General features: G+C 33.6%; 2 protein-coding genes across 2 annotated transcripts; one reads left to right on the top strand and one right to left on the bottom strand.

Annotated features, from left to right (window-relative positions):
• The first annotated feature begins 248 nt into the window (after positions 1-248).
• Positions 249-5,732, top strand: LOC121268087 (subtilisin-like protease SBT5.6). The gene is made up of 9 exons (XM_041172215.1): positions 249-557; positions 716-908; positions 1,000-1,188; positions 1,351-1,462; positions 2,762-3,323; positions 3,477-3,574; positions 3,674-4,031; positions 4,518-4,734; positions 5,075-5,732. Exons 1-9 carry the CDS (start codon positions 486-488, stop codon positions 5,617-5,619), a joined length of 2,346 nt encoding a protein of 781 aa, XP_041028149.1. The 5' UTR covers positions 249-485; the 3' UTR covers positions 5,620-5,732.
• Positions 5,733-17,962: 12,230 nt separating this feature from the next.
• On the bottom strand, positions 17,963-18,971 carry LOC121267091. The gene is made up of 2 exons (XM_041170968.1): positions 18,642-18,971; positions 17,963-18,556 (listed from the first exon to the last, which is right to left on the bottom strand). The coding sequence occupies exons 1-2, from the start codon at positions 18,969-18,971 to the stop codon at positions 17,963-17,965; spliced, it is 924 nt and encodes a 307-aa protein (XP_041026902.1).
• Between the last annotated feature and the right edge of the window lie 6,371 nt (positions 18,972-25,342).

Genomic DNA, 25,342 nt, shown 5'->3' with positions numbered 1-25,342 from the left:
TCCATGTCAAGGTTGAGGTATTTGATCCATTTAGTTGAATTGAGTACTGAATCAAATTTGTATTGAGCTATATAGTCATGCATCCATATTTTAATATAGCGTAAGTATGACCCGCGAACATGAATTGTCATCCCTACTTTATATGAGATCTCCTCCCGAGATATTGGCCAGTTTCTTATTTTATGTCAAGAAACTATATATATTAGTTATGTACCAAGATGTGATGGAATAGGGTTAGCTTTTTATAATTTGATATAGATAGATGTTTAAAAAATAATAATTATGTTTTGCTCAATTTCTATAGACTATACTCATGTGACCAAGTCGTGTAGGTAGCAAAACTTTTTACTTATCGGATTGCCTCCCTATTCTATAAAAGAGGTACAATTGTGATTGATTTGGAAGATTTCTCTAAACGAATATAAATACCTCTTTATGATTTCTCAATGTTATATTCCATTGTCATTGGCAATATCTGAGTTGCAATGACGAGAATCTCTCTCATCTCTATCCTCCTACTCCTCCCTCTGATCTTAGTCTCATGTGCAGATAAACAGGTCTGTCTTCTTTTCTTAAAAGAATTTGAATTCTCGGTGCATTTGACAGTATTGTTGTTACTGTTTTCTATTAGGATTTATTCTGCAGAAAGATTTGTTACTAATTCTGTTCTTTGGTTCCTTTTCTTTTTGTGGTTGGGGGCGGGGGGGCACCACAGGTTTACATGGTGAACATTGGACAGCACAGTGGAGAAAAAGCATTTCATGAGATTGAAGACTCTCATCATTCATATCTGCTCTCTGTGAAAAAGACCGAGGAAGAAGCCAGAGCTTCTCTACTTTACAGTTACAAGCATAGCATCAATGGTTTTGCTGCACTACTCTCAACAGAAGAGGCCTCAAAGCTATCCGGTAAACAAAACCGGCCTCAAATGGATTTGTTTCCTCTCTCTCTCTCTCTAGATCTCTCTCTGCAGAATATAAAAAGAATGGTTTTGAACAGAACTGGAGGAAGTGGTATCGGTGTCTTGGAGCCACCCAAGAAAGTATTCATTGCACACCACAAGATCATGGGATTTCATAGGATTACAAGAGGAAGGGGGACATCAAAAGCAGCACGCGTGGAAGGGAGAAGACTTACTGTCCAAGGCCAGATACGGCAAAGATGTCATAGTTGGGGTCCTTGATAGTGGTAACAATTTCAATACAAACTTGAAATAGTTTTTGGCCCTATGACTGTTTGACATGTTTGCAATTTAGCAACTACATGTATCTACGAGTGTAAATGATACAATTTCGTGCGGATGAAGACAATAGGATTGCATGTGATCAAGAATACTGTTGTTCTAATCAGGTGTGTGGCCAGAATCAAACAGCTTCAGTGATAAAGGAATGGGACCGATCCCAAAATCATGGAAGGGAATCTGCCAGACTGGAGTTGCTTTCAACTCCTCCCATTGTAATAGGTGAGCTTGCTTTCTTTATTTCTGTGACATGCATACTGTTGCTTTTTGTTCTGCATTCCTTCTCTCTCTCTCTCTCTCTCTCTCGATATAGATATATTTGACCAACTTTAAATTAAGATCTATGTATGAGTTTGTTTAATTAGCAATATTAAAGCCACATGAGGAATGGTGAATTTAATTTTGTCCCGAATACCCACCAACGGTCTTGGGAACTTGAGAAGATCCTGCAATATTTGAACCAAAAATATCTTGGGCTACCATATATGCAGCAGTTCTGCACATGATGAGCTTTGCTTGCAAAACGACACAACATTTGTTATATCTTTAGTGATTATATATATACTGCTAAGAGGCCTTGCATGCGGGTCCTTGTCCCACCATAGGAATCGTTGAATATTGGAATTCTTAATTATTGTACTGGATGACCCATCTGTGGCTTTCTTAATCAAAGTCGTAGTGAATATTTTCATCATTAAATTGATGATCATCAATTGCAGTAGGCTTTCTATAAAACGATCGTGTCGTTTTCAGATGGCTATACATTCAATTCTTGCACGAGGAACATTTTGACTAAAGCTAGAATATAATCAATTTGTTCTCAATCCATCCCAGAAAAGAAAATTATTAAGCTTATAACCCAAGGACCTCATTTTGGGGGAAAAAGAAAAAAGAAAAAAGATAAAGAGAAAGAAAGATAAAGTTGCATTCCGGGACAAAAATACTCACATGACAACATCCCATGAGGGCCACACATTGTCCTATAATGTGTCGTTTTACCTTTGTCCATTTCGATCAAATTGATTCAATTATTTTTGGCTTCTTTGTCATGCATTCCCCCCATCTTGTGATCAGCTCCCCAATCAGTGCTAGCTCCAGTGCCCCATGCATTTCAAAGTATCCTATCCTGTTTCTTTTCATTTTGTCTACGTCTGTTGGGTCAATCTAAGTGATCACATGAATTATTGCACCCCTTCAAATTATAGAGGAAATCAACGACATTAAGGAAATTATAGAGGAAATCAACGACATTAAGGCATCCATAAAGAAGTTAATCACTTTGATCAGCCCTACTGAGATAGAGAATTCAGAGAGAAACTGTCTAATGAAGTATCACTAGTACCATAGATTCTTTCATTTAGCGATGCTATAATATAATCTCCAAGGATCAAGATTTCTTATCATTTTCTAACCAAAACACAAAATCATGATGAGATTGTCTACACCTATGTATAGTAAGGACGAACAAAAATAGATTTTATTAGTTTCTTTTCCACAACTAAATTAATCTCATGTTTTCAGGAAGCTCATTGGAGCAAGGTACTACCTCAAGTCTTATGAGGCACACCTGGGCCCTCTAAACACCACTGAGGATTACCGATCACCTCGTGACAAGGATGGTCATGGAACACACACTGCCTCGACAGTTGGCGGCCGAAGGGTCCTCAATGTCTCGGCCATTGGTGGCTTTGCTCACGGTATTGCCACCGGTGGAGCACCACTCGTACGGCTAGCCATATACAAAGTGTGCTGGCCAATACCCGGCCAGTCGAAAGTAGACGGGAACACATGCTTTGCGGAAGACATGTTAGCGGCCATTGACGATGCCATTGGGGATGGTGTTAACGTTCTAAGCGTTTCCATCGGGACTAAACAACCTTTTAAATATACGGAGGATTATATTGCAATTGGAGCACTCCATGCTACGAAGAAAAACATTGTTGTTGCATGTAGTGCTGGGAACCAAGGCCCTGCACCTTCAACTTTATCAAATCCAGCTCCATGGATCATCACCGTTGGTGCTAGTAGTGTTGACCGTCAGTTTATCGCTCCTGTCGTGCTGGGAAATGGTCTCAGAATTGAGGTAAATAGTTTTACATTAAGTTATGTATATTTTCTCGAGAAACTAAAGAAAAAGTGTGCTACTAAAATTCTAATCGGGCATGGGATTAGTTATGTATTGTTGTTGGAAGGGCTTTCACCATTTTTTTTTTTTTTTTTTTCAAATCATTGCTAGGGACAAACTGTGACTCCATCTAAGCTGGAGAACAAGTTATACCCATTAGTATACGCGGCAGATGTAGTTAATCCAAATGTGTCAAAAGAAGCTCTTGGGTAATTTTTTTCTCAACCTTTGATTCATTTTCTTTCTGGGAATACAAACATGATCTTGATTAGCACACCCTGCATTCGTAATACCAAATATTGTTGCAGGCAATGTCTCCCTGGCTCTCTTTCACCTGAGAAGGTAAGGGGAAAGATAGTGTTGTGCATGAGAGGTCTTGGGTCCAGGGCTGGAAAAGGCATGGAAGTTAAGATGGCAGGTGGTTTTGGTTTTATCCTTGGAAATAGTAAGGCGAATGGAGCTGAGTTATCATGTGATGCACACGTGCTTCCTGCCTCTGCAGTGAGCTATGATGATGCAGTTAGAATTGTTGATTACATCAATTCCAGCAAGAATCCAATGGCGACTATCATACCAGCAAAGACAGTGATAGGTACCAAGCCAGCACCATTCATGGCTTCCTTCTCTAGCAGAGGTCCTAATGTTATTGACCCTTATATTCTCAAGGTAGACATTTTGCAACTCTATTTCATCTTTTTTTTTTTTTTTTTTCTGGCCATATGAATTTAACCAGCATGGGAGAAACAGCATTTACACTACCCCTCAAACATGCATGAACAAAAAACATGTTTTAACTTTAAACTAGTCGTGTAGACATGCCTTGAATTATTTTACAGCAAAAACCTCACAAACTTTGGTTTATTTCAGCATTGATCGACTAGAATCAAGATGATATGACCTTTTAAATTCCTCTAAAATTCAGTAACCTTTAAAATTTCACTGGATAAGAATTTAAAAAAAAAAATAGCAGAAAAAACCTAAAAAAACATGTTGGGAAAATCAATAGACTGCACTAATAAGTACTAACTGTAAATGAAAATTACTAAATTGATTAGATCATACATAGTTTTTCATTTATAAATAACTCCAAAATTAATCATATATATTGTAATGCAATAATATATATTGTTCGGTTTACTACTCTGCATGCAGCCTGACATTACAGCTCCAGGGCTGAATATACTGGCAGCATGGAGCGAGGCTGATCCTCCTACAAAGTTGTCACATCAAGATAACAGAATTGTTAAGTACAATATTTTCTCCGGTACTTCAATGTCATGCCCCCATGTGTCTGCTGCAGCTGCACTTCTTAAAGCCATACATCCTACCTGGAGCAGTGCTGCAATAAGATCTGCCCTTATGACCACAGGTACTCAATAATTTGTAACTACAATTCATTTCGAGCTAGGTAAAGTGAAATGTTGATACCCTTTTCATTTCTAACTAAGAAAATCTTTTTATTTGCTTTCAGTTTCTCCCGACTTAAGCTCAAGCTAAAAGTACATAATTAGTATTTATGAAGGATTTAGATCTCTTAGCGTTCCTGTCCGGATCCTAGGATCTAAAGAGATAGATGATCGCATATTATGAGTTTCAATTTATGTATCTATCTCTCAACTACTCTTGAGCAAAATCTCTGAAGTTGTAACATGATCAATATATGGTATGGCCAACATGCCTTAAAACTTCAACATCTCTCTACCCTGCAGCTGGATTAACAAACAACATGGGTTCCCCATTGACTGACAACTCTGGCAAAACTGCAACTCCCTTTGCATATGGCTCTGGACACTTACGCCCCACCATGGCTGCAGACCCTGGCCTAGTGTACGATGCCTCACATACCGACTACCTTCTCTACTTGTGCAGCACCATCGGGTCAATCAGCAAATTCGATCCAACATTCAAGTGTCCAAAAGCAGCACCAAAAGCAATCAACCTCAACTATCCATCCATAGCAATCCCCAAACTCAATGACACGATCACTGTTCAGCGGACAGTCACGAACGTTGGTGACAGCAAAAGTGTATATTCATTTACGGCTAAACCGCCCTTGGGATTCTCGATAAAAGTCTCCCCAAATGTTTTGTCGTTCGATGATGTTGGCCAGAAGAAGAGTTTCACCATCACGGTGAAAGTAAGAAGAGAGATGCTGAGCAAGGTTGACAAGGATGAGTATGCTTTTGGGTGGTATTCATGGGCTGACGGGAAACATATTGTTAGAAGTCCAATGGCAATCTCTTTAGCATACTGATCTTGTAACTCATTGGTGACATGAATCCTTCGTGTTTTATATAGTTTAAAGGCTCTTTGGTCTAATTATTGAAAGCATACAAAAGAGTACAATATTAAAAATATTAGTGATCATTACAATGGTTTAATTTACCTCGTACGCAAGTTTGAACATTATTCATCATCTATTTTTTCATTATCTTTTTATCATTTCATGATGTAGCATTAAATGATAAGTTTACAAATAAAATATAATAAATAGTCTCTAATCATCTAATATCACAACATAAAATGATGAGATAATGATGAAAATTGGGATAATGAGTAAATTACTCTTTTTTTTCATTAGATCATTTAAACTAAATCTATAACATTAAAAATAAAACAGGATGATAAATAGAAATTAATTGTCCAAATTTAGTAAAAATAAATAAACAAAAAATTGTTAATTCAATCAATTATGAGAGACTGGAGACCTTAACTGTTGAGCCATCATGGACTACATTTGTTCCGACTTTTGCCATTGTTGTGCCTGTAGCTCCCGACATATTTCGTCCTTTCTGATGTTAATTATCTCTATCGCATCTCCATAGAATGCCCATTGCTCACTATGGATACTTATCTAGTTTGTTTTTACAGTTTATCTCAATTCATCATATTTCATCATTATAATTTTTTTAAATTTCTATATAAAATAAAATAAACAATTCAATTTTTTCGAATTCCAAAATAAAAATAATATTAAAAAAATATTTTCTAACAATATTTTCTTTAACTTTTTAACTTTAATCTCAATTCATCTCATATCATTGATGAGAAATAGAGAGTTAGATAACGAAATGGAAGAATCTGGAACACTTCATTGTACTTCATCAGAAAAGTAAAAACGATATATAGTACAAAAGTGAGTAACACACTAACTAAAGTGCACGTGCATACAAGTGATTAAAAATAACTTTAATGCACTAATAGGCCCTCTCAAGCTGGAGTATGTAAATTGATAACACTCAACTTGGAGAGAAGACTATGAAATCTATCTGTTCCTAAAGGCTTAGTGAAAAAATCATCTAATTGAAGTTTAGAAGAAACATGTAAAATAATTACGGTGTCATCTTGAATAAAGTCCCTAACTAAATGACAATTTATCTCAATATGTTTAGTTCTTTTATAAAAAACAGGATTAGCAACAATATGTGTAGTGCTGCTTCACTATCACAATACAACACAGATGGAGAGGAAAAAATAATTCTAAAATCAACAAGTAAAGCAGTGAGCCATTTTATTTCACAACAAGCAGAAGCCATTAAGCGATACGCAGCTTCAGCAGAAGATTTGGAAACAATCACTTGTTTCTTGGACTTTCATGAGATCAGTGAATCACCAAGGAAAATGCAGAAACCGGTGACGGATCGTCTAGAATCAAGACATATGGCCCAGTCTGAATCACAAAAACCTTTCAGCTGCAGAGATGATGAACTTGGAAAAAACAGCCATTAACCAGCAGTAGCCTTAACATATCTTACAACTTTGAGAGCAGCATCATGATGAGATTGGCAAGGGTGATCCAAAAACTGACTCAAAGTATTCACAGAATAATAAATGTCAGGCCTAGTGAGTATCAAATAAAGAAGTCTACCAATCAACCTTCTATAAGATGTTGGATCATCAAGTAAAGGGCCCGAAGAATCAGTTTTGGATAACCGTAAATTTTGATCCATTGGAAAAGTAGCTGGCTTACCAGCAAAATGACCAGAATTAATAACAATCTCTAGTACATATATTCTCTGAGAAAAAGAAATACCTTTGGTAGATCTTGCCACCTCAAGACCCAAAAAATACCTCAAATTGCCAAAATCTTTAAGCTTAAAATACAAATGAAGAAATGCCTTAAGATCAGAAACAAATGTAGAAGTATTAGATGCAATGACAATATCATCAACATACACCACCATTGCCATAAAAGAATCACTAGAATTCTTTATAAACAAGGAATAATCAGATTTAGACTGAATAAAACCATAGGTAATCAAAGTGGAAGAGAACTTGGAGAACCATTGATGAAAAGTTTGTTTTAAACCATATAAGGACTTAAGCAACTTGCATACCCGAGAGTCTCCTGGTTTTTCAAAACCAGGTGACAGTTTCATATAAACTTCTTCATCCAATTCCCCACGAAGAAAACCATTGTTTACATCTAGTTGATGTAATTCCCAGTTGTGAATTACAACAAAATCAAGAAAACAATGAACAATAATAAGCTTTGCAATAGGAGAAAAAATATCAAAATAATCAAGGCCCTCATGTTGAGTATAACCCTTGGCAACTAAATGAGCCTTATATCTCTTTAAAGTGCCATCCGATTTCAACTTGCACTTATACACCAATTTACAACCAATTAACCGCTTGCCAGAAGGTAAATCAGTTAAAACTCAAGTATTATTAGCTTCAAGAGCATTGATTTCAGCTGTCATTGCATCCCTCCAATGATGATGTTTTATGGCTTGATGGAAAAATTTAGGTTCATACAGAGAATCAACAGAAGAACAAAAGTGTTTGTAAGAATTGGAGAATTTGGAATATGATGGGTATGAAGAAATAGGATATACAGTACCTACTGCTGAAGAACCATCAACTAGAGGAGAAGGAGTAACTTCATTCTTTGAGATCAAGGAACAATGGTAATGTTGCAAGTAATCAGGTGGTATTCTATTTCTTGTAGATTTTCAGGTAGGAATAGAAACAGAATCATTTTCTGGATTGGTGGGAATATTAGACTGAGAAGGACTAAGAACAGTGTCTGATAAAGGGGCTGGTAAAACAGGATAAAAAATAGAAGCAAAATCTAATTGAGTTATAAAATCAAATTTGAAAGGAAAAAATGGTCTTATGAAAGATAACATCTCTTGAAATCAATATCTTGTGAGTATGAAGATTATACAGTTTATACCCTTTTATGCCAATTGTATATCCAAGAAATATACAAGCTTGAGCTCGAGGAGAAAATTTGGTTGAAGAACCACCAAGAATTGATGCATAACAAAGGCAACAAAAAAGTTTAAGATGATTATATTGAGGTTTAACAAAAAATAACACCTCATATGATGATTTATTTGAAAGAATAGGAGTTGGTATTCTGTTTATGAGATCAACAGCAGTTAAAACACAATCACTCCAAAAATTTAAAGGAATATGAGATTGAAATATAAGAGCTCGAGCAACATTTAATATGTGTTGAGGCTTTCTTTCAATAATAGCATTTTGTTGATGAGTATATACACAACTAAGTTGATGTATAACTCCTTTATCAGCAAAAAATGTATACACATCTCATATTCATCATTATCCACAATAAAATCACAACAAAATGTATAAACATATTACTAAAGTTTAGAAATATACCTAACACTCACAATATCCTCTTATAAATCAAAAGTTTTCAACTTGCCAAAACAATCAATCTTTCAAAAACATATAACACTAACTTGTTAGAGACATATATATTAAAAAAAAAAACACAAAACAAATATCATAAAATTCAAAAAAATAAAAAATAAAAAGAGTTTTTCCTTACCAAAATCAATGGAGCTAGAGTTCCAAAATATTAATCCTCTCTCACTCAGCTCTCTCTCACTCTAACTCTCTCTCTAACCCACAACCCTCTCTCACTCAACTCTCTCTCACTCTAACCCTCTCTCTCTCTAACCCACGATCCTTTATCATCGTCTCTCTCTCTCGATTATTTTCGCACAAGGGAGAAGCAGCATAAATGAGTCTACTTCCTCCCATGCGTGTATTCATGCAAAAACTAAATTATTAGATGGAACGTTTGAACGTTTAAGTTGTACGTTCGAACGTTAAAAAATTTCAGCTAAATTTTTGGCAGATAACGTTCGGACGTTAAATATGTTCGAATGTATCTTCCTATGACAGAGCCTAAATCGAGCAGGAAATTTCCTCACTTTTATTTTCATGTTCGAACGTACGGAAATTTAATGTTCTAACGTTTATAAATTTCCCAACAAATTTCATTGATTAACGTTTGAACGTTCAGATCATCACAGAGGTGAGGAAATCGAGCCGAAAATTTCTCGCATTTTTCTTCTCGTGCTCGAATGTATTATAATTTAACGTTCAAATGTAAATCGATTTTCTCTTATATATCTCAATTCATGTTCGCATGTTAAATTGGAACGTTCAAATATGGAAAGATCATCACATATCTGAGGAAATTGAGCGGGAAAATTCTCGCATTTTTTTAACGTTTGAATGTAAATAGTGTACGTTCGAACGTGAATGTATGACGTTATTCCGTAGTTAGTATTTATTAATATAATAGTTATATATATGTATTTTTTCTAGATACTCATAATATTTCTCTTGAATATAATCTCATTTTATTTTTGAAAAGTTGAGAAAAATACTAACATTTTGTGACTATTTGCTTCTTTCATATAATCTTGTTTGAGATATTTTTTGTTAATTTTAAATTTTTATTTACTCAAGGTGTATATTTGGACATCATCTCCAATCACTTGTGAATATGTTGGAGAAAAATGTTCATTTTCAGGATTATGAGAGGTAGATGTCAGGGTGAGTAATCTTGAGAAGAAAAGGCGACATTTGAAAGGTAACGATCCCACCAGCCTTTTAGCTCTGATACTTATAACAATAATATGTGATATAACAATTGAAAGGCGACATTTGAAAAGTTGGCCAATAAAACCTATAACAATAATATAACAAAACAATCGCCAGTAGCTCTTATACCAAAGACGTAAATCCCAAGTAATAAGTAACTACTAATAATAGCTTAATAATAATAATAATAATAATAATAATAATAATAATATGCAGTATAACCAGTCATATGCATGAAAGCATGTAAAACAAGCAATATAACCGACCATATGCAATACTAATATATGTTAATGTTGTTAGTAATATTCTAACTTATAGTCAATAAAATATGGTCTACGAAAATATTATAAGAATGATTGTATGTCTTATTATAAATGCATACATGAATTTAATTATACTGTGAATTTAATTACTATATTATATAGTAATATTATATATTAGTATTATATATTATGTAATTACTATTAATATTAATATAGTAATACTAATATTAATATTAGACAGCTAACTGAGAATTAGGGCTTGCTAATGGCAAAAATGACATAATTAATAAAAATAGCAATACTAGGCTTTATAAATATAATAATAATATCATATTTATGCTAAATCGCTTGATGTGTTTGATGTAATGTTAATTTAGACAACTTATTAAGAATATAAAATATTCTTAAAATCTACTATCAATTATTGGGAGTTAATTTTTACATTTTTAACAAAACAACGAAAAAATATATATGTTAATGTTGTTAGTAATATTCTAACTTATAGTCAATAAAATATGGTCTACAAAAAGATTATAAAAATGATTGTATGTCTTGTTATAAATTTATACATGAATTTAATTATACTGTGAATTGTTTTTCCATTATATATGTAGTATTAGTGTATAGTATTTGTATATATGATACTTAGACATCATTATATATGATACAAAAAGACAATTGCTTCTTAGGAAGTTACAATCAGCTTCTCATTCCTCTATTGCCACTTATCTACTTTGATATATATGATATTTAGACATCATTAATGTGTTGTCTTGTCTCATTAATTGTTGTTTTCACTTAAGATATTTTATATTATTCATCAAATTTTCTAATTCAAGCCTTAAATTATAATTTAGACATTTTAATGAATTAGAATTATTATATATTGTTATTATTATATTAGACTATAATATATATAATACTTAATATATTATGTTATATATTATAACATTATACCATATAATATATTAGTATAGTATTAGCTTAATATTATATGTTATAGACTAATAGCATTCCTATATAGTATATCTATACTAACAACAACAATATACTATATATAGTAGATATCGTTATATATAGTCTATATATAATACTATATATACAGTATAGTATATAAAATATTATATATATATATATAATACACTATATATATATACTATATACTATATATATATATATATATATACTAGTATATAGTATATATATTATAATATAATATTAGATTACGTTCGGGATATATTATAGTATACATTATAATATATAACATATATTAATAATAAAATATATTATTAATATACTTTTGAGAATTAAATCGCCAAACGTTCGAACGTTACTTAGAATGACGTTCGAACGTTTCGTATATATAAGCCCAAAACCGAAACGGGAAACGTCATTCTCAAATCGTCGCCTCTGCCGTCAAACTCTACCACAACCGTCACAAAAAGGTACGCATCCCTCTTTTGTCCTCGTACATGTTTTTTTTTTTTAAGATTTAGTAGGATTTTGTATAAACCGAACATTAGTAGTGACCGGATTCAACTTCATTTTCCAGCCACCACGGGTTGTCATTGGCCAAATGGTTACCATAAAAAAATTTCTTTAAATGTATACATCATTTCTATGGTGGCATTTGGCCACTTAGAACTGTGGTACGTGATTTTTGTTAATGGTTAAGTCGACTTAGCCATTCTGTATCGAAACGTTTGAACGTTTTGATAGAATGTTCGAATGTACGACGTTTCAATTAGATAACCGTTATGCCTTCCACGTTCAAACGTATATTTTGTACATTCGAACATTACTTTTCAATGCATTTACGTTTGAACGTTTAATGTTAACGTTCAAACGTACAACCTTTTAATTTATCCACCGTTTTGCTTTCCACGTTGCAGAAGTCAATATTTTACGTTCAAACGTAAAAAAACATACAGTTGAACTGAAAGGCATAATGTTCGAACGCAACACATTTCAAAATTCTTATACGTTATGCCCTTAACGTTCGAACATGTATGTTATATTATGTTCGAACATTATTATATTTTTTATCTAAAGAATGTGCATCTTTCTTTAGATAAAACGTGCGAACATCAAGTTATATTATGTTCGAACGTTAATGCAAAATAGTTTAAAATTAATACAAAAAATGCATCAATAGTACTAATAATTTTTTTTTCATTTTTATTTTCAGGATATGGCTCATCCTTTGCATACTAGGAAATAAGGGAGGAAATGAGCCATTGAGGACACCACTCGGATCGGGGCTCGTACTGTTATGGTGGAGTGAAATGCCTGCTTAATGAGTTCGACGAGCTCAGATGGAAGCAGACGAACTTCAGAGACATGTTCATCAGTAGAGATTAGGGAAATATATGCACATTGAGGGGTAAAGTATAGCTCTCAATGGTTCGGGAGTTCTATTTGGGGATGTGCTTCATGTCTCAAGACGCATCCTCTCACACCGTAACTATACGCGGTGTTTCGTTTGAGATTTCACCAGATGTGATCGCCGAGCTACTCGGGATTCGTTGAGTAGTTGAGACATCGACTACAGTTGACTCTCAGACTGGCAAGACAGTCATCGTTCACACATCTACATCTATACATGGCACATTCGATGCAGATGTAGGCACTTCTGCATCATCTATTGGCCCAACTGGCTAGTAGATAATGCTAGAGATGCAGACCGGTCAGAGGATGAGGGTATTGACCGTGAGGCTCGAGATGATGATCAAGACGAGGACTTCTACATCCTCACCAGGAGAGACCGCACACAGATCGAGAGGAAAAACTCATTCAACCAAATACATATGTTACCTTTCTTTCACATTTTGCAACTTATTGTTGCAACAAACCTAGATCATGTGGCACATAAGACCACATTTAGTTAGACTCGGGCATAGTTTTTTATATGAGTGGCACGTGAAAATCTCATCGATTTGCCATTGCGCATCTTTGAGAGGATCTATTACGAGACGAGCATCGTTTTCACAGACAACCTCCCATACGACGTCATCATCAGCAGGCTATTACTTGCTCGGAGAGTGCCACTCCAACCGAAGGAGCGAGTCACAGATCAGACAAACCCCCTCGACATGAGCATGCATCGACGTAGCATTAGACAGGCGAGGGGGTATCGTCAACGTCAGCCACCCCCTGTAGTGGATCTAGCTCCTCCGACTCAGCCCAGGCCTAGTATGGGTAGTAGTCAGCAGCCGACAAGTATATATACGGGAGATGCACGGCCTGCTTGGGTTAATGCGGTGATCTCACAGTTGACTGCACATATCGATCGACAAATTGTGGTTGTAGAGAAGTCTGTCATCGAGATAGCCCATCGTGTAGGTATCCTCAACAAGAAGGTTGATAGTTTGATTGAGGAGATACGGAGTATGAATTTCATGAACAACGTGTTCGTCTGAGTGTTGTTTACGAAATTCTATCGTATTTTATATTTTTCTTTTAATATATGTAAGGAATAATATTATTTAATATATCTATTGTTTTTTAATTTCAATTCTCAATCTTTTTTAATGTTAGATTTTCCAACCTTAATACTAAATCATTGCACTCCAAATATATATGAACATAAATATATAAATATTTATACATGTATATATAAATATATATTTATATTTTACAAATTGTGTGTATATAAATATATATTACAATTTTTTAGACTTGTTCGCAAATAATGCACCATAAAAACTACATAATTTTTAAATTAGAGTCATATTTAATTTAAATTTACAATTAACGTTCGAACGTTACTTGCTAACATTCAAACATTGGCGCCAAAACATTTCACGCTCACACGTAAGTAGCCACAGTATTCGAACGTATATGTGACATTCAAATGTAAATTTGCTCTTTGTTCAAACATAAAATAAAATAAAATAAAATAAAAATTCATCTGTCTTTAGTGACGGTTTCAAAAACCGTCACAAAAAATGCCTTTTAGTGGCGGTTTGGGATGGTCTCAATTTTCAAACCGTCACTAAAAAATAATTATGTTATAATGATTCAACCTAATTAAGTTACGTGGCTTATATTCACGTACGGAATCTTAAAAACCATGAGAGATAAAAGAACATTTATATATATATATATATATATATATTATATATATACACACGCATGCGAATCCATGAAACATATAATATATTAATACCCACCATCATCAAAGATGAGGTTGAAGTCATTGTCTGCCCCGTCGTAATTCAAAACTATTAACGTACGTATATGATATGTTCTAGACTTATATATAGAGAATTAATATCATGCGTGTATGGATTAGAAACCAAAACTGCAGTAGGAGAAACAGTACCCCTCCAGTAGTCATTTTCACTGAAGAGTGCATATACGTCAAGGCATTAACATAAAATTATACATACGTACTCTATTAATTCATCTACATCCCCATTTTCTTCTTTCGTGTTTTCTTAACCATTTTAATATTTTTCATTCTAATATTTTTTACTCTATTAATTATCTTTTACTTTCATATATATTCTATGTATTTTGCACTTAACAACTTTAACTTAAAATAGAAGAATATATTGCCTGTTGGATCGTATGGATCATTGGCATATCCGTGTGACGGAGTTTTGTTTTTGTTTTTGTTTTTTTTTTGGCCGTCTAATGGCATCACAAAAAGTAATTTATGACTGTTTAGTGTTCAATCGTGTGATAGTTGGAAGTCTGTAACGTGTGTGTTTGATGATATAGTCTAGTTGGGGGTTCGGGGCTTTCGTTGTCAGCCGTAGTACTAAAAGAGAGTCTTGTGTGCTTTAAAGAGAGAGTTTTGTGCGTAAGTCTTGCTATCGATATCGATAAAAGGTACCGATAGTTTGGACCAATCATAACAATTTAATTTTTTTTTTCTTTCACATATTTTTTAAATATTTAAGAAATTATAAAAATTTATTAATAATCATTTTCTTAACAATTAAGTAAACAAAAAAAAAGCATGGGTGCATTTGGAATATATAAGAACAAATGAGCGGTAATGAAAGAAGTAGTACAACTCTTTTAGAATTCATTTCACAATTAATCAATACAAGCATGTCGGCCACTTCATTAAAAATAAGTTTATTTACAAACCTATTCTTCATCTAGTATACAATTGTAAAAGCAAATTGTGGACTAATCATTTCTCCCAATGGAAACAGATTCGGGATTGTTGGAACTTGGAGCCACACGATAGAAGGAAGAGATCGAGTGTCCTTTTTCGTTTCAGGTTTTAGGGGGTAGATAATTAAATCGTAAGTTTTTTCTATTTTATGAAAGATTTTCAAAATCTTGTATTGCGTAAACGAAAATTGGATGCATTAAGAAATTGGGTTGGAATGATTTTGTTACTATATTTAAGAGTAATGCTATATATAATTCTGGAATGTGCAAATGTCGTACAGTTGTTTTAAAAAATAACATGCTCTACTATTAAAAAATTAATTTCTTTTCATGTAAGTCATGTATTTATTTATTATTTTTCAAAGTGATTGTATGGCGTTTGCGCACTCATGACTGCAATTATCTTTTCTCTATATTCAAGGCCAGCCAATATTACACATCTTCTAGTTTATACATATTTTTAGTTTAATTAGTTTATATATTTTTCATATATATTCGTCCTTAGCCCTTTGTGCATATAGACTTTTCTAAATGGACCACTACAATAGGTTATTTTTGTGATTGATAAATTTTTAACTTTTATTTTGATTATAATTTATGTATATATATATATATATATATATATATATATACTTCTTGACAATTTTAAAATACTTATTTTTCAAATCAGTTATTATATTCTTAAATCGATGTGTGGATTGATCATATTATACATATGATCACTTAAATGGTAAGTTTTGATTTGTAAGATTTAAATTTTAAATTTTTTCTTCTAAATTAGATTATGTAACTTGAGAATAAATGCGCCTAAATTAAACAATTTTTTTTAAAAAATTTGAAAATAAAGTTTTTCTTCAAAAAAAAAAAACCATGATGGAACTCATCATTTCCCTTAATTATCTTGTTGCCATAAATGCGCCTAAATTAAACAATTTTGACTTAAGACATTTCTGCCATTTAATTTTTCTGTTGAAAATTTGTGGTTCTCTTTATGATCAAAAAGTACTCTTAGGACTTTCAAATCAATAAACCTTGTTATTTCTAAAAAAAAATATATATATATAGATATATATCTCATTTTAACTTAAAAGTGACTATAAATATAAACAGTATTAAACTGTGTGAACAGTAATTATGATGGTTTCCCGCAATGTAAGGATGGACCCCATGAGTGTGTGTCGGCCTAATCACGGTCCGGCCTAGCTCATGTAGCGAGCGCATCACCGTCACAACGTGTCGGTTAATAGTTTCGCTAGAATGTTGGAAACGGTCCCCTACGATGCGTTGGCCCTGTGCATGGCCAACGAGTAGGCAAAAAATGCCTACTGATTCCTCCACTGAGACCCTCTCTGTAGGGTCCATAATTAATGACCCCCGTAGCAGGTCGCATATATACCGGAATGCAGGTACTTCCATTCGAAACATCTCTTTGCAACTCGCCGGGTTTCCATTCAACACCGCTTGAATATATTGGTTTCCCCGTAGACCTATATTGTGGTGGGGCATTAGAACCCGACGCCCCCAGCTCTGAGATGTTGAGTACATCACATTAATAAGGTTTACCTCCTGCATTGCCGCTTCATCTCCACTAGAGGAATATGTCCGCATAAACTCATCCGCCTCACTGTTATGAGAGATACTTGACGAAGTATCGTCTATCTCGCTGTTGGTCTCAATCGATCGGGTTTCCGCAGAGCTGGTTTCATGGTTCATTACCGCTTGTGATGGAAAGAAGAGTTCTTACATGTTATATTTGGAGAATAAATTAATCCAAAGGTGTAGGCATTTCATAATGGACGATCCGTCTAGCTGCTGTCATCCACTGCATAAAAATATTATGAAATATAGATGAGTTGCAAAAACCTTGCAAGGGTTGGATCACGGTGGGACAATGACAAAGTACTATTATAAATTTCCCAAACTTTATTTTCTTAACAACATTTATAATTTGCCAAACACAATATCAAGGTACATGTATGTGACTATCATAAAACCTGTCATATCCTAAGCTTACCATATTCATCATCCATTTTTCTTCCAATACTCTCAAATCTCACTAAGCAACACAAAGAAAATATTGGTATGATCACGTACACAATAACCATTAATATACTCAACGTACCATACACAATTACAACAATATCCAACAAGTTCATAAAGCCTAAAATAACCTCCTCAACAGTTTGTGAAATGTCAGAATGAAGGCTAAAATAATTCAAAGACATGCATGATTAAATTGATAAGAGGGTTAATAAGATAGTTCCATATCCAACATGGTAATAGCTCCAAAACCATTGTAGGATCAGGAGTGGCAAATGACATTCGGCGTCACCATCAAATTAGACTCCAAGCCCACTGACTTCTGCGTTCATCCGAGATTGAAATGAACGATCTCTGGACCCGAGTGCTCAATAAACGGTCAAAGGCCTTGTTAAATTGATCAGGAGGTAGGGTAGGTTGTACTTCTTCCAACAACTTCATACAATGCATCTGGAGATCAAACGCTCCGTCCGACTCCATGCTAGTGCCAAAGCCTTTACTTCGCTTCCTTGACTTGCTCGACTCCATGACGTCCTCAGCAGCCTTCCGTCTCGCGTCGTTACTACGTTTAATTTCATCAAGGGTTTCGTTCATTTGCTGTTGAAGGGCATCGTTTTGAAATGGCGGCCCTCCCCTTTGTCGTCTGCGAGACCCGCTGGCATAGGAGGCAGAGAATGGTCTGTGTGAATGCAAGGGTTCTTGATCAATCACTGGTTGCCCAGGATTTTGCATTTCCTTCTGAAGAAACCGCTCATCGTCACTATCTGGGGCAGGATCGGTCGATGCCCGCCCCATTGTCCCAGTGGCAACTGAACAACCAAAAATTGCGCAAAGCAGTTCATACTTTGGACATCCATGGGTCTTATAATGTTTCCATGATGAACGAACCTAACATGATCAATTGTCATTAATTAGAATCACAATATGTATTCCAAAAGGAAAATGAACACAGTAGAGCAAATATAGATCGTACCCTTATAGCATTCGCCCAGTGTTCCTCACTAGCAACTGGTGCCTTCCTCTCTGGGTCCCACCCCAAACCGGTTTGTTTCATAAGATCAGTAAACTCGCGTTGTCTTCTTTTAAGCCTCCCAATTTTCCCTTTCACTTGGTCACAATTGAATTTTTTTGGGCCAATAGCAGACAGTCGTTCAGCAAGCCTCAGATTATCAGCGGTTGTAATCCTCCCTCCTCTCAATCTATCCATGAGGGTGTCTTGGTACAAGAGGTCAACGAGGACATCCTCAAACCCATCACTCCATAAATCCCGATCACGTGGAGTTTCGATCGTATCATTGTCCATATGCTTCTAATATATTTTCAAACGAGGACGTTTTATATTGAAACCAAATAGGGGGCGCTGAAATGGCTTAGACCACATTCAACATGCAGTTTTCCTTTATGGACAATTATATTTTTAGGGTAGAATGATCTAACACCCGAAACACAGTTAACATGGAAATAATAAAAACATTTCATACTCATGCATGGGAAGATGTTGTGCGAACTATTGGTATATTAATGTACTGTAGATTAAGTGAACAGGGTAGCTCGTGGATATGGCAATATAATCTAGTCTGGCCCATGCATGAAACAATATAAAAACACTGAACATGAGCACAGAAATATGACAGTTTCATAAATTTTTAAACAAAAGTTGATCCCTGAAACTAATTTCATATATAAGGACGCCAGGGATGTAGTTTATACATTGCAACCTATGTCTCAGCTTATACTTTACAAATATGTTATTGTGTATAAAGCAGAAGATCCAATACCTGTCGAGAGGATGAAGTCGTACAACGCCTCAAGTAATAACGCTACAAGAAGAAAACGAGACGGGAACTAGCCATTAAACAAACAATGAACTAAATAACCAGGTACAAAAGATCTACAGGCCGTGCCTAATTTATTCAAATGGTTATAAAAAAAATCAAACCAATTTGGACAGAGGATAGACTACTAACGACATGCAGTACTACTTTAATTACGTACTGGAGTCATGTGTTTGCTTGCCCAGCTGTTAACTCCAGTTTTGGTACAAATAAAAGAAAGAAAAAGAAAAGCATGGATGAAAGATCGTTCATGCTGAATTAGATTTTTCAGTCAGAATTTTTATGAATCCATGCCATGATATTAACCACTTCATATATATATTATTTGTGATATCTGCATGCGAAGAAATGGTCAAAAGATTAGGTGTTTTCGTAATCATTTAGACAAAAACATTTACCTAATATATGTACAATATGGACAGTACGCATGACCTAAATTAGTATAACTGCAAGCACAATATTGTATACGTGCCTAGCAGCTAACAAGTGAAAGATAGTTCTAGTTGGGTGTTGGATCAATGAATGTTTTAAGTTCAAATTCTCATAATTGAGCAAAATCAATTAAGCAAACGTCCATCCAGAAAAATAAAACCCTATTAAAGATAACATGTTTTCACCCTTGCAAGAGACAGGCAAGATCAGACGCTAAGCAATGAATGTCTTTCAGGAAATATACCAAATTAGATCCCTATAAATTCAAAGCTCTCCAGCTCTAATCACAGAACAAAGGCACCTCTATTAAAATTTAAAAAAATAAATCTGCATCATTTGACCTAAGGCTTTGTACTGAACCAGAACATCAACATGTTCTGTTTTGCAGTGATGTATTCGGAGGGCTGCAGTTCCATTTGTTTACAACTACCAACCTATTTTTCCCCTGCAATGGATTACTTTAAACACATGCACAGAAGCACAATGATAGAGGAAATTTCACCAAAACTGTAAAAGATTTCCGTTTAACCCAGATCACAATGACTTCATCACAATCCCAGAATCCCAATCAGAGTACACTTATCAATGGATAACATGCCTAACTCACAGTGTGTATTTCTAAAGAAATCACAATCACACATTTACAATAGTTACACGGAAAACAAAACCAAACTAGGAATGACCATACCCCACAACGATGGCAGCTAGTATATATATGATAATACGCTAGAATTAATTCCAGTATTTCATAATGTAGACGTAGAATGCAACAACATAAACTTCTCAATATGGGTCGTTGCAGAGAAACTCACCTGGTATGACCGAGTCTTAGGACTCGTGGCGGTCCAGTTATGGAGGCAACGACGGGGAGATTTCTGGAATCCAGTGCGAGGGTTGATTCGCTTCATATGAGTGTCTTCCTCTCTATTTCCCGCTGCTCTTTTATACACCATTGTCCTCTATTCGATAAGAGCCAACCGTATCATCCTCACGAGAAATCCTATTGCAACTGTTGCAATATTCGAAACGTCTATTTTTGAGCAGCAGCGGTCAGCTCAGTGACCATTCACTCTACAGAACAGCCTTTGTTTAGGGCTTTGAGATTCAACTTGGTCAATGTCAACAATAGCCTGCTTGATTGACATGAAAATGTTCAGAGATTCGCACGGCCGTATGGGGCAGAGGGAAAGTAGGGGCTGTGAAGTTGCCTACCTCTGCAGAATCTGTGAGCTTCATCGTAACCTCCTCCACCAGAATGTGAGAAATCTCAGATCTTCGTGGGTCAGCCCACTGGACGCCAATCGATTGGCATGATCTGATACAAGTATTTCTGGGGATTTTTCTTTATCGATGGCGTCGTTCCAAACACATATTCGGAATGGATGACGATTTTGCGATTGGGGGATTTCTGGGCGATTTTTGGCCTTCGCATGAGAGGGAGAAGTCTGTTTTACGGGCTAGTTTGTTTGGGGGACGGCGCAAGCCTTTCGTGGAGAAAGGAGAAGGGCACAGATGAACGCTGGGGGGAGTAATGTGGGAGGGGGACAGACGCTGCTTTTCAGACCTAATGTCATGTCTATAAACAGTATTGAGATGTTTTAAACAGTGGGAGAGATTTCTGAGTATTCTTCAAAGTGATTGTTTGGGAAATATGTCTCATCTCAGTTTGAGATTTGGGATGAGATATCTGAGCGCCCAAACCTGCCCTAACAGTGCTCGTGAACAGTAATAACAGTGTTACATTAATGAACAGTACTAAACAGTAAAATAAATGATAGAATTTTATTAAATATTTTTAAGAGAGAAATTATATAAATAATTAGAGTTTTTAATATAATTTAAATCTCATCATATTTTTAATTAACTAAAATTATTTAGATAAAATGATTTTCTACCATTATAATATTTTTGAAATTTTTAAAATAAAAGAGATTTTAATAATGAAAAAATGTGAGCAATATAGAAATAAAAGATTCTGTATTTTTTCAGTGCTCCTTGGGTCATTGAGTATTGTGATTGAATTCTACACAATTCATATATTTTGTTAAGAAAACTATTATTAAAATATTCAAAATCTTTTAATTTTCATATTACTTATATTATTGTAACGTTTTTTTATCATTATGATGCTTGTTAAAATTTATTTTCCTATTCCTGTACATTACATTATTAACTAATTAATTTTCTTTAAAAAAACATATTATTTTTACACATCATATTATTTTTTTTTATACATCATTTTCAATTGAGTAATATTAGAGAGAAGTTATTGTAGCAGTACACATTTTGCACTCAATACATGATTACTTTTAGTTTTTTACTTCTTCTTTTTTTAGATTTGAGAGATATATGATTTAGATGATGACACATTATGTATGTAAAATGATTGTTTCTAATAATGATTGCTATTTATATTTATTTTTTTTAATTAGATAAATGGACAAACGTGTTTTGCACGTTATATAACTGCTAGTGTGTATATATATATACCTTGACAGTTCTGTTCAAGTAATAGATCAATTGATCTTTCCTACCGTACTGTGTAATAAATATGCATCTTTTGACTAAAACGAGAACAAGAATATATGCATGTTTTGGCCAAAAAGAGATCAAGAATTAGGTTTTAAGAATTTATGAGTTTAGATGAGGTGGATGAGAGTCAAATTTTATATAAAATATTATTATAATATAATTTTTATTTTGAGATTTAAAAAAATTAAATTATTTATTATATAGTTTTTTTTAAATTTTAAAAAAGTTATAATGGTTAGATAAAATGAGATGAGATGAGTTGAGATAATTTTTTAATCCAAACAAGACCTTAGGCTAGTCTGGAAACTTTGAATATTTTAGAATATCTGTGAATAATATTGGAATAGTTTGAGTTAAAATGTTTTATTAGATTTTGAGAAATGAGCGAGAAAAAATTGAATAAAAATGTTATAAAATTAAAAAATTATTTGAATATTATTTTTTAATATTATTTTTGTTTTAAAATTTTAAAAAGTTTTATGTTTTGTGTTTTGTTTAGAATGTTGGAAACGTTATAATGATTAGATGAAAAATTAATTTTTTTTTTTTTTATATTTAAGTAATGTTTGAGAATGAAATATCTAGAATTCTTGAGAATACCTTGCTACCCAAAGAATGGGCCATAATCTAATTAATCTTATAGATCCCAAACTTCAATTATGAAACAGTACATGTTTGCACTGAAAAGGAAAAATACAGCTTTTCATCATATTAATATCGAAAAATTCTACTCATCATCTCTAGATTCTCTACATCACACACTTATTTTTATTTTTTTAACAGGTGTGTAGTGTAGAGATGAAGAGTAGAAAAACTCATTAATATCTATGAAAACTTTTAAATTAAAACCTATAATAATCCCGTCTCTTATACTAAAAATTTTAGATTTACAAGAAGGTCTTCAGGTTTTCATGTAGGACTGACTATCTTTTTGCTCTTTGGATTTTCAACTTTGTCAATTTACGCCCTGGAAAGGATTAATAAAAGTATAAAATTGTTTTAAAAATATTATCAAAGAAATAAAAAGAAAGAAAGACCCTTACGAACGAAATCTTAAAAAATGTTCAAATGAAAAATAAGTATCAAAATATTTTTAATATAGAAAGACCTAAGAACAAACAAAAATAGAAAAAAAAATAGTTTTGAACGCAAAAACATTTTAAAAATAAAAAAATTTACTTTTGCAAAATAAAAAATAAAAATTCGACTTATTATCCTTACATTACACATCTATTTTTTATTTTTTATCTTTTTATTTTTTATTTTTTAATAAATATGTGGGGGTAAAAATAATAAGTAGAAGAATTTGAAAAAATAAAAATAGAAATCTTTGTGGATACTGGAAAAGAGATCTCTCTCTGTAGTCCAAAAAACAGCATTATCTCTCTCCCTTGACTTTTTATATGTCTTTGTTTGCTTCCTTAAAAATGCACGTAGATATAAACACACACTTCGAAGGAAGAACAAGGAGATGAAAACCCTCTACTCCTCCCTCCTATTAGTACGGGGTGTACTTAATTTACACGTAAACAAAAACGCGGCAAATGTGGCAACTCAGGATAATTATTGAGATTCCCACCCACGTGTAAGATATCTAGTGGTCTGTCGTGTTCGAAAATTCATTCGTGGCAGCAGTGGATGACATTAGGTGGACCCCAGCACCACCTCCAACGCGGAGCCGGATCCGTCGGGTGCGCCGAGCTGTAGGGACCTTTTTTATTAATTATCCGTATATACATGTATAATTAATAATAGCTTCACGGCTACGGCTACGCCTTCCTTCCTTTACACAATCATTTGGTGAATTGTGTTTGGTTCGGCTAGGCTTCGGCTCCCCGGCTTTATTAAACCCTACAAACTCTATTTTTGTCTTTTTCCGGTTAAAAAAAGCCCAAAACATGTTACTTTTGTTTCCAATAATCTTTTTAAGGGTTAGTTTGGATAAGTGAGAATAACCTACTATTTAATATTTTATTATTATTTTTTTACAATATTTATAAAATATCTGATAGCACTTCACTATTTAAACGCAATCGTAATTATCTTTCTAAGTTCTTATTATTTTTTAGAGAAGAATAAATAAAATTTTAAGAAATTCATATAAATAATAATAAATATTATAGACTTTGCGTAGCAATATCTAGCTTTCTCCAAAATATATCGCAAGAATTCCTACAAAAAATTATATCGATCGATTCAATATTGTTTATACATAAACTTCTTTTGTACTTTGGCCTTAATTTTCTCATTAGTCAAAGCTTTTAATTAAGAGGCAAATTTGAACATGTAATTGACTTTAGACTTTGAGGTATTGATTAATCTTGGTTTCCATCTATTATATTCCCAATTCTTCAAGCAATGCTTGAGAAGTAATTTTACACTATCTCATAAGATTTCTAGTACAACACCCATTACAACCTAATATATGTTTTTACGTTTCGCTAAGCTTTTGGTAAATGATTGATTGGAAAATTGAAATTGTGACTTTTTTCAATTAAAAGACATTTGAATTGAAGTTATATACTTTTATAGAAAATGCTAGATGTATTTAATAAAAATTTACTTATCTAAATGTCAGTTATTAATAAATTAAAAATTATTAGAATTTAAATTTTAAAAGAAAACTAATAAATGACTCTTATAAATAAAAATATAAATACATATAACAAATTCTACTTTTATAAAAAAAAATATTAAAACATAAATATGACCAAATTTAAAACCTGATCAACCAAAGCTGAGCCGATTTAGTCAAGTCAATGCATCAGCCACACAAGCTGCAGTCATAATAAAACGAAAACAAAAACAAAAACAAAAGCACAATCCGTGAGCCGTAAGTAAAGAGCTGTATTGTGCAGCCGACTAAAACCAGAGA

The sequence above is a fragment of the Juglans microcarpa x Juglans regia genome, chromosome 5S (genome assembly GCF_004785595.1).
Source record: "Juglans microcarpa x Juglans regia isolate MS1-56 chromosome 5S, Jm3101_v1.0, whole genome shotgun sequence".
NCBI lineage: Eukaryota > Viridiplantae > Streptophyta > Magnoliopsida > Fagales > Juglandaceae > Juglans > Juglans microcarpa x Juglans regia.
The sequence above is the reverse complement of the archived record's forward strand: the minus strand, read 5'-3'. Positions and strand labels throughout refer to the sequence as shown.

What these genes read in the sequence shown, in the direction of transcription:
- LOC121268087 (XM_041172215.1), top strand. Translation starts at nt 486, where the DNA reads ATGACGAGAATCTCTCTCATCTCTATCCTCCTACTCCTCCCTCTGATC. An exon ending in TCTCATGTGCAGATAAACAG is followed by an intron (nt 558 to 715) that starts GTCTGTCTTCTT and finishes GGGGCACCACAG; the next exon opens with GTTTACATGGTGAACATTGG. An exon ending in AGTTGGGGTCCTTGATAGTG is followed by an intron (nt 1,189 to 1,350) that starts GTAACAATTTCA and finishes TGTTCTAATCAG; the next exon opens with GTGTGTGGCCAGAATCAAAC.
- LOC121267091 (XM_041170968.1), bottom strand. Translation starts at nt 18,971, where the DNA reads ATGGACAATGATACGATCGAAACTCCACGTGATCGGGATTTATGGAGT. An exon ending in ACTGGGCGAATGCTATAAGG is followed by an intron (nt 18,557 to 18,641) that starts GTACGATCTATA and finishes TGATCATGTTAG; the next exon opens with GTTCGTTCATCATGGAAACA.